General features: G+C 36.2%; 1 protein-coding gene across 1 annotated transcript in view; it reads left to right on the forward strand.

The window, feature by feature from the left end:
* The first annotated feature begins 818 nt into the window (after nucleotides 1–818).
* robl (dynein light chain roadblock) overlaps nucleotides 819–16,321 on the forward strand; it is a 33,556-nt gene continuing 18,053 nt past the window's right edge. The window contains exon 1 of the mRNA XM_090383752.1: nucleotides 819–896. Within this exon, the coding sequence (XP_090239878.1) occupies nucleotides 891–896 (6 nt within the window). The 5' untranslated portion in view covers nucleotides 819–890. The remainder of the gene's footprint in view (nucleotides 897–16,321) is intronic.

The following is a 16,321-nucleotide window of genomic DNA, read 5'->3' on the forward strand; positions in this document are numbered from 1 at the left end:
CAAAAAAAAAAAAATTTCCCAAATTACCCTAAGAGAGATAGAGAGAGAGAGAGAGAGAGAGAGAGAGACAAAAGTAGAAGGGAATCACCAAGAAAGAGAAGAATAATGATATCCAGCTCAGGACCCTGGGTGTGCCAAGCCCATACTCACCAGATGTGAGCCCCCGGGGTTACTTCTCTATGAAAATGGCACAAAAGTGGTGTACGCTACAAATATACAAAATTTATTTATTTTATTTTTTAAATTATTAATCACGATTTTTCACGGAACAGTGGTTATCACATTCGCCTGACACGAGGAGTGTCCCAGGTTCGTGTCCTGGCAGGCACAGTGTGTTTTTTAACCCCAGGGGCTTATATCTGGTGACTATGGGCTTGGCACACCCAAGGTCCTGAGCTGGATATCATCATTCTTCTCTTTCTTGGTGATTCCTTTCTACTTCTCTTTCTCTCTCAGGGTAACTCGAAATTTTTTTTTTTTTTTTTGGCTGGTGCAGCATAAGCCTCAGGCTTCCTTGCGCCATATAGGTAATAATAATAATAATAATAATAATAACATCTCACGGAATATTAGTGTTCCGCAGAAAGCAGTTTGGGAAACGCTGCCGTACAGTGTAACAGTCTAAAAATATACAGTACAGTGTTAAAAAAAACACAAACACACACGCACAAAAACGAACATCATTCGTTGTGTCAGGAATAAACATAATTTCAAGAATACATAGGCAACAAGGGAAGATGAAGGTGTAAAAAAAAAAAAAAAAAAAAAAAAAAAATTCAAGGATCCCTACACTGAAACTTATTCTGTTAGGTGGCGCTCAATGCAAAAAGATATTGTCATCAGTGAATTAACTTGTTTTAGTATTGGGTGTATAATAGGTGTTTTTAAACATGGCTGTAAGTAAATTGTTTCTAAAATATACTGATTTTCACATATTCGTATGATAGAAGATAGTGCAGAATAGCTAAAGTTAATATTTGAGTTTTTGGTATGAAATGTGTGGCTGCATAATTTTATATGGATGATTTTGTGTGAATATACTCTTATGGTTTGCATGGATTTTATCCTATTTAAATTATCTTATCCATGCTGTTTTCAGATTAAATACATTAAAAAAGAAAAAAGACGAACACCGTCATAACTTGTTACAAAACAAGTAGTTGCTGCCTAAACACGTTATCTTATACCGAAATGACAAGTATCCTCCTATATGTTTGATATTAGTAATGGGATTGTCAGTGTTGCAAGAAAGTAATCCACACCCGAAACAAGTCAACATGAAAGGACGCAATAGTTTTTTTGTATATTTTTTATATATTGGGCTGATATGAGTGAGTTTTGTTCATTAAACACTTAAGACATGGCGTATGCTGTGTTTTAGTCCAGGTTGTTTGCACCACTGGAGGGTTTTCTTACACAGCAAATGTAATGTATTAATACACTCTGTTATCATATACAGGTACCGGACCATTTATACGGCTTCCAGAAATCCGGCTATTTTTGAAACTGGCTAAGTTTCGAATCTGGCGGGCTTTTTTTGACAACGTGCAGGTGCGGAATATAGCAACCGTAAATCGTAGCAATCAATCGCACGTCAGTTTTAGTATGACAGCTACTGTGTGCACTTGAGGAAGAAGGGGGGGAGACAACAGAGCAAGAAGGCATCAAGGACTCTAATGTAACATACCTTGGGTCTGTTGATATTAGCTTATTTACTTTAGAGGAATTGAGAGCCGTTTCTAAGAAAATTAACAAATCGTAGCAATCAATCGCACGTCAGTTTTAGTATGACAGCTACTGTGTGCACTTGAGGAAGAAGGGGGGGAGACAACAGAGCAAGAAGGCATCAAGAACTCTAATGTAACATACCTTGGGTCTGTTGATATTAGCTTATTTACTTTAGAGGAATTGAGAGCCGTTTCTAAGAAAATTAACATTTCCAAAGCTCCGGGAATCGATTTAGTAGAGAATATCGATGTTCTTAAAGTGATTGAGCTTTATCCTAACATCTTGTTAAACTTATATAATAAATGCTTACTTTCAAGGTACCTTTCCTGGGATCTGGAAAGTTGGGTTGACCAAGCTGTTAGTTAAGCCGGGTAAAAAACCAAATGACCCAAGAGGGTATAGACCAATTTCGTTATTGGCCAATCTTGGCAAAGTTTTTGAAAGATTGTTATTTTTAAGATTGAACCAAGTCATGGATAAAAATGGTTTGACCCTGCCTTATCAGTATGGTTTCAAGAGAGGGCATTCTACGGAGGATGCCATTAATGATCTCATGAATTTCACAAACCAAGCAGAGGATAAGTATGTGTTAGCCATCTTTATAGATTTTACTGGAGCTTTTGACATGGTGTGGCATGAGAGTATTCTGTCTGCATTAAGGGGGTATGCAATGTCCAGATTTATTGTATAGGACGATACAGAGTTATTTGTATTGTAGGAAAATTATACTGAAAGCTAAGCATCTACAGTTTAATAGGAATCTTTCGAGAAGGTGTCCTCAGGGGTCTGTATTGGGCCCACTTTTTTGGAACTTAGTACTTAATTTATGGCTAGAACAATCAATTGAAAATCTGCATAAGATTGCTTATGCAGATGATTTGGTTTTATGTGTTACTGGTAAATCCAGGGCTGTGCTTGAAATAAGAGTGGCCCAGGTATTAGAAAGTCTAGTGTCGTAGGCTGATCTGCATAAACTATTGATATCTACAACTAAAACTGTTATGATGCTTCTTAAGGGGAAACTAAATTATGCGCGACCGCCAAAAGCTTTAATTAAGGGGAGGCAGATTCCCCTAGTATCTGAGGTGAAATATCTAGGTATAAGAATTGATGATAGATTATCATTTTTCCCACATTTAAATTACTTACACGAAAAAATTAAAAAATTTAGTGCAGCAATAATTCGATTAACTAGGTCAGATTGGAGGTTGAAAAGGAAAGTTTTAAATTTATACTACAAGGCAGTCTTCTTACCCATAGTTACGTACGGAGCATCAGCATGGTACTTCAGAGTTACTAACATTAAATTTAAACAGAAATTGTTATTGATTCAGCGCTCAATGCTTTATGTTATTTCTAATTTGTGCAGAACAGTCTCAACGAATGCTATGCAGGTTTTGGCCAGGCATTTGCCTCTAGACTTGTACATTGTGTATCGGGCCCTTTGTTATTATTTAAAAAAAGGCATAGTGGTTTCTTTCATGAATATTACATCTGATGTCACTATAGAGATAGCTAAAGCTAAGAAAAATGTTCTAGCACAGTTGATTGGTATGTGGCAACAGAGATGGGATCTTAATGTAACTGGGGAGGTGACTAGATTGTTTATTCTAACAGTTAAATTTACTTATGGTAGTAACAACAAATGATTTTTTCCTTCTATGGTAACATCGTTTATTTTAACTGGCCATGGCTCATTAAATTTTAAACTACAGTTGGTCGTCGACTTACGACCGACTTCTGTTCTGACTGACAGGTCGTAAGTCGATCTGGTCGTATGTCGGTCATAAATTTATTAACAGTATTTTTTAACCTTTCTAATCTTTTTATTATCTTTATAATTTATTTTTATCATCTTTTATTTTTCATTTTAAATACAGTAATGCTTTTATCTTTTACTTCGTTTCTACGCCTAGGCTATCTCTCTCTAGGAGGTTAAATTCAAACGCTCTGTACATTTTAATTGGTTTATTATTCATACTGTTTATAAAAAATACAAAACTACGATCTATAATTACATATACAGTATTGTCATAATTTGAAAAATAATACTGTACATAATGTACTGTAAACACAAAAATACAATCTAAAATTAATGTAAAAATTAATACAAATGAAATTTACAAAATCGAATTTTTTGTGGTCGTAAGTGCGGGCGGTCGTAAGTCGATGACCAAGTGTACATTACTTTGGTCTAGTCAGCTCTCCTTTATGCACTTGCGGTCAACCTGAGACTTGGAGTCATTTATTATATGATTGTAGTTTGTATGTTCAACTTAGAGAAAGGCTAAAAGTGGAGATTGGTAATTTAATTAGAGGCTGTGAAAGTGATCTTATTGCTAATCATGATAAATTTCAAGCACTGCAAGAGTTCTGTGTAACTCTTTTTCAACGGAGAAGACATTGGAATAATCTAATGATTACTAATTAAGATTTGGTTATATACATTTTGATTATTTGTATTTTGTTTTGTTTTTTTTTTTTAGTTTGTTTATATATATGTATATATTTTATTTATGTATATTTTATTTATTTATTTATTTGTTATTTTATTTATTTATTTATTATTTTTTTTGCTGGCTCTCAGGTGTGGGCAGCCTGAGAGCGGGATTGCTGGCACCCTCCGGTATAGCACTACTTCCGGTGGGTGCGGGATTTTTGTGCATGAGACACTTAAAATAGAAGACCAGGCCCAGCACCAAGTGAATATGGGTGGCCATTAGGGTCTCTTCGCCACCGGGGAGCGGCTGTGCAGGTGACAGCTTCTCCCTGATGGCAAAGAGACCTTCCATACAGGTCTATTTTGCAGAGGCTCTGCACAAAGTCAACTTTATCAGGTGGAGATAGATGGAAGTCTAGGTGCCACCTTAGACAATAATAATAATGCTGTGTGCACTTGCTCCTCTACATTTATTTGTTCCAATTGTAATTTTCATTTAATACCATGTCTAAAAGGAAACATTTTGCGCTCAGTATATTGAAGGAAGTAGAGTTATTTATGAGGCTTGATAAAGGTGCTTCAGTGCGGCATTTGAGTTAGGAGTATGGTGTTGGTACATCTACTATCTATGATATCAAGAAACAGAAGGAACAGATAGTTAAATTCTATGGTGACAGTGATGTGCCTAAATTAATGGACAAGCGAAAAACTTTACACCAGTCGAAGAGTGTAGACCTGGACATAGTGTTGCTTGAATGGATTAGGCAGCATCAGAGTGAAAAGTTTCCACTTTATTGTTTCATTATAATGGCCCAAGGTAAACTTTTTCACGAGGAATTAAATTTGACAACTCCATGTGAATCTGGGTGGTTCAACAGATTTTAACAATTCATCTGGGTGGTTCAACAGATTTTAACAAAGGCACGGCATTTGCAAGCTGAAGGTTTGTGGAAGAAAGGCTTCTGCAGATCACAATGCTGCAGAGGCTTATTTAGATGAATTTGCCAAGTTGGTTTCTGATGAGGGACTGTCGGCTGAACAGGTGTAGATGAAACTTCTTTATTCTGGCGTTAAACACCAAGGAAATCGTATGTAACACCAGATAAGTCAGCACCAGCAGGGTATAAGGATTCCAGGGAACGACTTAAGATTCTTGCATATTCCAATGCAGCCGGCTCCCACAAGTGCAAATTACTCACTGTTAGTAAAAATCAGAATCCTAAGGCATTTAAGGGAGTCCGGGTGTTTCCTGTGATTTATAAGGCAAATAAGCAAGCTTGGATTACAACACAGATTTTCACCGATTGGTTTCTAAAGAACTTTGTGCCTGACACCAGGGCTCATTGTAAATCTATGGGACTACCTGATGACTGCAAAATTATTTTAGTGCTTGATAACTGTTCTGCACACCCTTCTGCTGAAGTTCTAGTCAAGGACAATGTATGTGCTGTTTACTTGCATCCCAATTGTACTTTGCTAATTCAGAAGAATAGACCAAGGCATTCTTCGTGCGTTCAAATGCAGGTACAGGGATGTATTTCTGCATAAAATGCTAGACACTTGCAACAAAGGTACAGGTATAAAATAATTTCACAAAGCATTTAATGTTAAAGATGCACTTTGGAGTGCAGAAAAGTCCTGCTACAATGTACCCAAGGATACTTTGATAAACGGCTGGCATAAACTATGGCCATCTAACTTATTTCTTGATGATGAAACTGATTTTTGTGATTTTCGTATGTCTGGTGAGGAAGAAATAGTGAATAATTTATTGGAATATGCAAAAGGTTTGTCATGTGAAGTAGCCAAGTCGCTTGATGAAGGGGCTATACAAGAGTATATAAACATTGATGGTGATGCTCCAGTTGTGCTCCAACTCGCTGATAGTGAAATTGTAGATATGGTAATGAATGCTGATAAGAACAAATCAGATGAGTGATGGTGATGACAGTGCACTGAAAGAAGAGAAAGTGTCTATAGATAGGTGCCTCAGCCTGACTGAGGAACTGATTTGGGAAATGGAGCAAAAGAGCTTTATCAGTGAGCAGCATATAATGTGGATGTATAAAATACAAAAGGTTTTGAAAAGCCAAGTATATGAAACAACAGAATCTGCAGGACAAATTTTGGCACCTCCGTAGCCAGGTGGGCAGGAGCAGCAGTGCATAGCACACGCTTCTTGATTAGACCAGGGTTCGAGCCCGTGACCACCAAATACGGAGGATGCAGAAAGGTCAGGGAATGACCACCGCATATCCCCAGAGCAATATGGCCTTAGTTGCTAATGCTCCTTAAAAAAAAAAAAAAAAAACAACAAATAATAACAGGACAAATTTCCAAAGATCAACCAGAAACTTTCAAGTGAAGTTCAGCCTGAGCCTCAACCTTCAACTTCAAATATCTGTGTTTCTTCTCTTCCTGTACCTGTCACCCCAGATGTTGAATTGTCTTCAGATGATGATAAGTGGATTAATATTGATTAAACAGACCCTGCTTTAGAAGTGTATTAATTTGTATATGTAAAATACAATTTATTTTTTTACTTTTCATTGTTTATTTTATATTTTAAGTATATATTAAGCCTTGGTCCGGAAAATCCAGAAATCCAGGTTGCCTCCGGTCCCAAGCTTGCCGGATAAATGGTCTGGTACCTGTATAACCCATCACAACCTGTTTTTTTTTTTTTTTTTGTTTTTTTTATTTACAATATAATACAAATATAACTTTTATATTGTCATATTAAAAATATTAAACTGTTGTTCTAACCTTTCAACAATTTTTTAACTGTTGATTGAACATACATGGGGGTCATTAACAGTTAATCTGACAGAGTGAATTGGAATTTTACATCTACCTTTGCAAAAAAGGAATTATTTACAGAATAGAATGCCTGAAGGTTATCAAACTCTAAAAGAGAGCTAAATAATTTTGTGATAACAGAGGAACGTGCAACAGAAATTGTTGAAGCCCAATATAAAAAAAAAGCACCTGGTGTGGATAGGACTATCCATTTATATTAAGGTAAGTCATGAGAGAATTTTTGGATTCAGGGGAGAACCCTGTGGACTGGGGATATGCAATTGTCTCCCAAGTGACATGAGTGATTACAGACCTGCTATCTTAACTTCCAGGGAAAATAATGCAGTCACTGGTTATAGAAGTAAGTTTGAAGCAGTGTAGCATTAAGTGCAGGGTACTACTATGGTAAAGGGATCGTTGAGTGGGTGAAAACAGAGTGGTTATCGCTGGACACTGTTCTTCATGGACTATTGCTATTGGTGAAGTCTCCCAGGATTCAGTGCTGGGCCCTCTGTTGTTTTGTATATTTTTTAATGATGTTGTTGAAGGTATAGCAGGTTTAATGTTTAAGTTTGCAGACGAATAAAAGGTTGGCAGGGTTGTTAATGACAGTAATCAAGGTATACTACTGCAAAAAAATCTAGAAAAATTAGACAGATGGGCTGACAAATGGCAATCATTATAAATATACTGTTTGATAAATGCAAGGTACTGCACATGCAGTACCTTGCATTGCGCAGTCAATATATTTATAACGATTATTGTACCAGTTGTATTGGTTAATTGATTAATGTATCAGGAACTGTGTTTCTATACTGTTGTGGACAAGTATAGAAACACAGTTCCTGATACATGGTCAGATATAGTCCCCCTGATGAATTACTTGACCATGTATCAATATTTACTTCTGCTGACATCAGATTTTGCATTTTTGTCATCCCTGTATTCGACTTATTTACTTATAACTAAATTTGCCTACCCATATCTGATGACTACTCTACCACCTTTTTATTTTACTTTATTATTATTTTTTTTTTACGTTGTTTTAATTATTTGGTATTAATGTTTTTTACTTTACAGTTCCTTCACCTCCAAATTAGCTTTGCAATTCAGCTCATAATTTTCTTAATTCATTGTTACTTTTAGGATATTAACATTCTTTTGACTTTTTCAAATCTACATTACTTCTTTTTTCCATTCTTGCCCTTCGAGTGCAGGGATAGTGGAATGATGGAGGTGAGAATTACACTTTGTGTAATTCTCACCTCCATCTGTGCAAACTTTGTCAGACTTATCCATCCTTACATGCTTATATGTATATTTATATATATAACCGATGTTAAGTTTAAAATTAAAATCAAAACATATGCCAGTAGTATCTGGCATATATTTATATTTGTTTTCGTAATTTTTCTAACTATGTCATTATTCAAATATATACATTGAAACTTCCCTTTAACGGACAGCCACGGGAACGAGAATTTGTCCGTTAGAGAGGTGTCCACTAACAAGAAGTCTGAGGGAGAAAAAAAAAGAAAGAAAAATCGTTAACGTTTAATGTAAAATTAAATTAAAATATATACAAATTTTGAACAATATTTTTGTAAATAATATACAATTACATAAGAGATAAAGAAAAATCGTCAAACATTTAATGTAAAATTAAATTATATACAGATTTTGCACAATATTTTTGTAAATAATATATATACAATTGTGCTATGCATATTATGACTTTATCTTAAGAAAAATACATACAGTAATCACTTATTTTCTTCTGCACCTTCTTCCGGCTGATAAGTTTGTTTTCAACATTGTTTGGAGTGAAGAAACCATCGAAAGTCCTTCAGTATCTTCTTCAGCGGCGAAAAACATTTTTAAACGATTGATTTGTATGAGTGCTTCTTCTATTTTCATCGGTGGTTCGTCGTTAATATGTTCTTCGACAGAATGACCTCCTTCCATTTCTTCATCCTCATGAGGAACTTCTTGAACAATATCGATGATAATGTTGTTGATATCTAGATCACCATCTTCTGTAGTGAGGTTTGAGTCTATATCTTTGTAGCCAGGGTCATTTGTAGCTGAAGTATCGTACATTATCAATAGATATTGAAGTTATTCTTCTTCTTGTTGCTCCACATTGCTGTTCACAACTTCAATTTTTGTGTTTGAGAAGCCAGACTTTACAAAACAGTTCATGACAGTTTGTTTTCTAATTGCGTTTACTGAAGAGGAAATCCATTGAATCGCATCTAGGATGCTGATTTTCTTTGCAAGGTCACTCGCACATGTTACATCGTTCATGTTTGCAATGAGATGTCTTAAAACACGTTTTCTGTAGTGAAGTTTAAAATTTTTTATATCCCTTTATCCAAGGGCTGACACTCTGCAGTTGTGTTTGGTGGCAGAAAAATGATTTGAATGTTGAACAATTCAATGTGCAGGTGAGATGCAGCATTATCCATGAAAACAATAATTTTTCTGTTTTGACGAATCATGTTTTGGTTAAAGTGACTTATCCATTCGCTCATGATATCTCGTGTCATCCACGCTTTTTTATTAGACTTCCAGTCAACATTCAAAAGATTCAACTTTATGCCCTTGAAACAACGAGGATTTTGTGGTTTTCCTATAACAAGAGGTTGTTCAAAGTCTCCCAGCATATTTGTACACAATAGTACAGTCAAGCGTTCCTTAGAAATTTTTCCACCCTGGCACTTTTCGTTTTTTAGACTCATTGTTTTTTCAGGAAGAGCTTTAAAAAACAACCCTGTTTCGTCACAGTTGTAAATATCCTTAGCTTCAAAATCACGACATAAATCTTCCAATTTGACGGTCCACTCTGTTACAACCCCAGTATCAACAGATCCACCTTCACCACTTACGGTTTTCCAAGAAATTTTATGCCGAGTTTTGAACTTGTCTAGCCATCCCACAGAAGCTTTGAACTCATTTACTCCCATAGATTTCGCAACCTCCAAAGCCTTTTCCCTAATAATAGGCCCATTAATGGGAATTTTTTAGCACTGCGCGACAAAACCACTCATACGTAACATTGTCAATTTGAAGTCCAACAGTTTTTGAGAATGATTTTTGAACCTGATCATTTCCGTGTTGCCAAAATTGTTTAAGCAGTTCATTTTTTTCCCTTTAGGATGTCGCTTACCTGCGTCTTCTCGATTTTGAATTTTGCAGCGAGATTGCGAACACTATTTTTTTGCTGATCATACGCATTAATGAGTTCGACTTTACCTTTTAAAGTTAAATGTTTACGAGAAGACATTGTGCACTTCACACGACACTGAACAAAACTGAAAACTCAAACTCAAAAGACAAAAGGCCGACCAAATTGCCCCCCCCCCTGCACACACCGAATTCATCAGAAGTTTTACACGTGCCTTAAAATTCTTGAAAAAGGGTTTAGAACCGCAATGTAAACCTTGATAAAATTTAGAGAATCGGAAATAGAAAATAAACACACGATTGAGGCAATACGTGGAAGAAAAGTTCCTAGAAAAAGGGCCGTGAGCTCGCCCGCTGTCCGTTATGGGGAGATCAAATTAAGTGCTAATCTAAACGAAACAGTGCAGATTGCCTGTCCATGTCCGTTACAGAGAATGTCTGCTAGACAGAAGCTGAAAACACGTTAAAACCAATAGAGGAGAGTTGGGGAATTTGAAAATATCCGTTGTAGAGAGATGTCCGTTAGAGAGAGGTGTCCGTTAGGAGAATTTTCACTGTATATATATAAATATATGTGGGTATATGCCATATAAATGCTCTGCTTTTCATAACGTTCACAGAGTATACCTTCTGTTAATTTTACAACTACGGCACTGCCCTTAATGCCACATTGCTCCAGTTTATACAGCAGTCTTTTATATGAAACAGTATCAGAAACCTTCCTGAAATCCATGATATCAAAATTATTTTTTCATCCAGTTCCTTTGTGATCACATCATAGTATCCAATCAAATTTGTCAGACAAGACTTTCCCTTAACAAATCCATGATGTGACTGCAATATAATTGCATTCCTGTCCAGATGGTCCTTCATTACTTCTTTCATGAGTGACTCCATTATTTTCCCTGGAACAGATGTTAAGCTGATAGGTCTGTAATTACTCATGTCACCTTTTGAACCCCCTTTATGCATTAGGGAAAAATTTTCACATCTCCAGTCCGTGTGGATCTCCCATGAATCCAAGGATGCTCTCATAATGATGGCTAAGGGTTTTCTCACCTCCTTTGCTGCCTCACTTAATATGATTGAATAGATCCCATCCATCCCAGGTGCCTTTTTTATGTTCAGCTTTGACAATTTCTCTTCCACTTTTCTTTCAGTTATCACAGTCATTTAGCACCCCATTGGAGTCTGATAAGCTTCTGACATCCCTCCTCTAAAGAATTTCTCATGTGAAAGATGCAAAATATCTATTCAATTTGTCATTAAGCCTGAGCAGGGTCATCAACAGTTAACACATTGACATCAAATGGTCCAATGTAATTCAATCCTTTCTAGTGTTAACATAAGCAGAGTAATCTTTGCTGCTTTTCTTGGCATTCTTTACAAGACTTCTCATAATCTGCCTTAGCTTGTCAGAGCTAAGGCAGATTATGAGAAGGTTATTATAAGGAAGATTATGAGCTTGTGACTTGATTACAGACTAATTTATATCTACCATAGACTTCTGTATCACCTGATAATTTATATGCATCACATGCACTTTTCTTCTCTGCCACGTCTCATTAATTAATCTGACATCCATTTAGGTTTGAACAGTATTTCTTCATGGAGTATGAAAAGTCTAGTAGTCTTCTTTGATTACATCCCTGAATGCTTCCCTTTTAGAATTTTCTGTTGGTAACATCATCAATTGGCCCTACTGCATAATTTAAGAACTAAGATCACTGTATCACCCTTATAAAGCAAAAGCCTTTTTCTTTATCCTTTACAGTAATGTCTTTAAAATTCACATTAGTACACTCTGATCACTGCCACTCAGTGGATCTTTTACCTGAAGATTCTTAATGCATGTGGAATCACTGCTGATAACCAAATCAAGAGTATTGCTTCCTCTTGTTGCCTCTCTAGCATGGTGCTGTAGAAAACTGTCATCCAAGAAATCTATGGAAGTCTTGGTAGTGTGTGAGTGACCAACCCACAAATTCCAGGCAACATCTGGAAAGTTAAAATCCCCCATTATATGACATTCTGATTTACTGGCCTACTCTATTTCTCTGTATAGCTGTTTGTATATGCATCAGAGCCTATAAAAACTCCCACTCTCAATTTTGTTTTCCCAGTGCTTATATAACACCAGACTGACTCAACATAAGAGCATAACCCCTCCACCTCTGGCTGTCCTTCTTGTATACATTGTACTCCCAATATTCAAATTCAGCTTAACTTGTGTTTGAGTGACTCCACTTTCCCTACAATGTCTGCATGTGATGACTTAATCAGTACTTTAAGTACATCAAACTTATTTACAATGCTCCTAGCATTAGTGTACATGCACATATTCTTACTCTTAGTTACCCTTACACAGCCCATGTATTCACTGATTTCATGATGACTCGTGGCACAGCCTAAAATTGGCTGTGCCACAAGTCATCTTGGCACCTTGCTTTACAGGTTTTTGCATCTTCCAATAAAAGTAGTGCAAGAATCACTGCTTTATCTGTAGTTTTTGTAATATATATCAGATCACATCCTTCCACTGTTTCTTGTTGATTTCATAATCAGCTGATTTGCATATAATTGATTATGTCCCATGCTCATCACTGCTGAGGAGGGGTACACGGGAAGATCTGATTTTATTTCCAAATTAAAATAAAAATTGTCACTATGGATTATATGTATGTACAGTAAAATCTCGTTAATACAAACTCGGTTTGTACAAAGTACTCATTAATATGAAGCACATATCATTCCCCTGTGAAAGGATAGGCTTTTCCATGTAAATATATTCACTTATTACAAAATTCGGTTAATATGTATTACAAAGTTCGTTTTCACCACGTGAGAAATAAATATTGTTATTTTGTACGTTATACAAATCTTGGCACATCTGTCTGATTATTGTCCCTATTATTGCCTCTGGCCATCTGGTTCCCTGCTTCCCGAAGGATGGCACTGACTTGTTATTAATTACTTTTGTGTAAACAAAACCAATTTATGGTAGCTATAACATAAGTGCCCTCTGAAAAACATCATTGTGATAGATGAGATGTTAATTAAATTAACAAAAGAATGAAAAACAGTTTTTTTTAAGTTGTTTACATACACTCTCTCATTCTCCACGGGATTAAGGTCAGTTTCAATTGTTACGCTAGTTCAAAGTCTTTTGCTACAGTATACAGTAGTCTACTTTTTTGTGGCGTTTTATCTGAGCTGATGCCTTTTCGGAACTTGTCTTTAAATTAATTTAAAGTTTGTTTATATTAAATCCATCTGGTACTGTTATGTTTACAAAACGTAAACTGACGGGATTAAGCCTAGAAATTAAACTGAAAATTATACAACAGGCTGATAGGATTGAACTTAGAAAAACGGACATTGCAAAGGAATACAACATCCCTTTATCTACAATACTGAAAAAAGCGAAAAAAAAACTTGAAGTGCATGACACTGGAGCAGCGATTTAAAAAAAAAAAAAAAAAAGGAAACAAATTCCTGGTTCAAAACACGAGGAGCTTGAAACAAAACATTTTGAGTGGTATCAACAAATACATGCATCTAATTTGCCAATATCAGGTCCGATTTTGCAAGAAAAGGCAAATTATCTAGCTCACCAACATGGAATTAGCAACTTAAAATGCAGCAATGGCTATCTTCAAAGATTTAAAGACAGGTATAACTTGGTTTCTTGAAATGTTTGCAGCGAGTCTGGATTAGTCGACAAGAAAAGGCTACAGACTGGTTGTGTTCTGTGTGGTCCATTCTTGAAAAATATGAGGATATTTTTAATCTTAACAAAACAGGTTTATTTTATAATTTGCTACCAAACAAAATATTGCTATTCAAGGAGGCTTGTTATAGTGGAAAATTAAGTAAACAAAGACTCACTGTTCTGTTATGCTACAATTCAGATGGCAATACAAAACTATGTCCACTAATTACTGTGATTGGTAAGTTTTCCAAGCCAAGATGTTTTAAGAAAGTTAATCAATCTTCCCTGTGATTTTGTGGCCAATAGAAGTGCTTGGCTTACTGTCAAAATTTTTCAGTTTTGGTTATCAAAAGTGGACAGAATGGCTTCAGAAAAAAGGAACATTTTGATGATTTGAGATCGTTGTACAGCACATTCGGCTTAGACACTTAAGTTGACAAATATACGGTGTTGTTTTTAGCTTCCCATTACCACCAGTTTTATGCAGCCACTGGATCAAGGCATTATTTATAACCACAAAAGAGCACACAGAGCCTGCCTGATAAGGAACTTGATCCACAATGAGGGAGGGAACAATCTTACAGCTAAACTGGATTCTATTGGATGCTATCTGAAATCTTGTTATTGCTTAGAACATATTGCATCAAGTGTAATAATCAACTGCTTCAGAAAAAGTGGCTTTGGAGAGAATATCACCGAAAAACATGGTGCAGCAGACAAATTTGATAGCAACATTGAGGAATGGAGAAATTTGAAGGAGCATATGGATTTTGTTGGAGAATTTGAAGCGTTTGTGAAGGTGGATGATGAAGTTGCTACCACAGCAATGCCAACAACAGAAAAGCTGCTGAGCACCAACAAAACTGATGTTTTTGTTACTAGCGACAGCAAGCAAAAGTAAAGTGTGTGTGTGTGTGTGTGTGTGTGTGCGCGCACACACACACACACACACACACCTAAACAAATGCCCAAAATGTGTTGAACATAATAGAGAATGTGTTGGCCTGCAGTAACGTTGATAAAGAAACAACTATTGCATTTTATAATACCTCTGCTCTAGTTAAAAATGCATATAGGACAAAACACTATGCAAAGAACATTGAATTCTTTCTTTAAATTAGATTAATTTATCAAAAAGTTAATGGATTGTATGCCTCATTTTATATTAAGATTAATTCTTTTATGTGATACTAAATATTTGTATATATCGAAACATATGTCGATCAATTCGGCCCTGGAAAGATTGTGCAAGGCTCAAGGGGTAGAATTTTTTTCAGCCTGGATTGTACTTGTTAACAGGAGAGATTACTTCTACAGGGATGGGATACACTTAAATAGAAAGACTGCAGGAATATTTGCTGATGCTATCGAGGCAGTGTTAGGTGGGTCGGAAAACTGCTAGCTTGGGGGGATACAAAGATGAATAGATTAACAGTAGCCACTGGCAGAGGAGAAAGAGATTCTTGCACTGCTTCTATTGGAATGAGCAGAAGCCTGAAAAACAAGATTCAGGATATTTCAGAGACTGCTGGGAGTCATTGCGGTACAAGTAAACACATGGGTTGTATTAGGGTAGCTAAGAATAGAAATAGGTGCATGTATACTTGCGTGTACACCAATGCTAGGAGTTTAGTAAATAAATTTGATGAATTTGAGGTATTGCTCAAAACATCAAAGGCAGATATTGTTGGGATATCAGAGACGTGGTGTCACACAGATATAAGGAATGCAGAACTGGAATTTGGAGAGTACAACGTCTACAGAAAGGATAGATAGGATAGGAAGGGAGGAGGGGTTATGCTATTAGTTAAGAAATACATAAAATCCAAGGAAGTGAAGCCAGTGGACATCGCTGGACAGTGCAGTGTCGAGTCAGTTTAGTGTGACATAAGCATTGGGAGATCAAAATTGAGAGTAGGAGTGTGCTATAGGCCTAATGACTCTGATGAGTATAATAAGAAACTATACAGGGAAATAGAGTGGGCCAGTAAATCAGAGAGTCTTATAATGGGAGATTTTAATTTCCCAGATATTGACTGGAATTTGGGGGCTGGTCACTCACACACTAGCAAGGCTTTTGTGGATTTATTGGATGATTGTTTTCTACATCAGTATGTTCGGGCGGCAACTAGAGGGAGGAATACTCTTGATTTGATTATCAGCAGTGATTCTTCATGCATTAAGAATCTGCAGATAAATGAACCACTAGGTGGCAGTGATCACAGTGTGCTGAAGTGGGATTTACTCAAAGAGGTAACTACCATTAGGGGTAAAGGGAAGGGTTATTGCTTTCGTAAAGGTGACTACGATGGATTGAGACAGTATTTAAATTCTATACAGTGGGACCAACTGATGATGTTACCAACAGCAAATGCAAAATGGGAAGCATTCAAAGAACTTGTCTTGGAAGCTACTAGGCTTTACATACCAACTAAGAAATATTGTTCAAGGTTTAG

Source organism: Mastigoproctus giganteus, chromosome 10, assembly GCF_048544385.1.
Source record: "Mastigoproctus giganteus isolate SK-2022 chromosome 10, ASM4854438v1, whole genome shotgun sequence".
In the NCBI taxonomy this organism is placed as follows: domain Eukaryota; kingdom Metazoa; phylum Arthropoda; class Arachnida; order Uropygi; family Thelyphonidae; genus Mastigoproctus; species Mastigoproctus giganteus.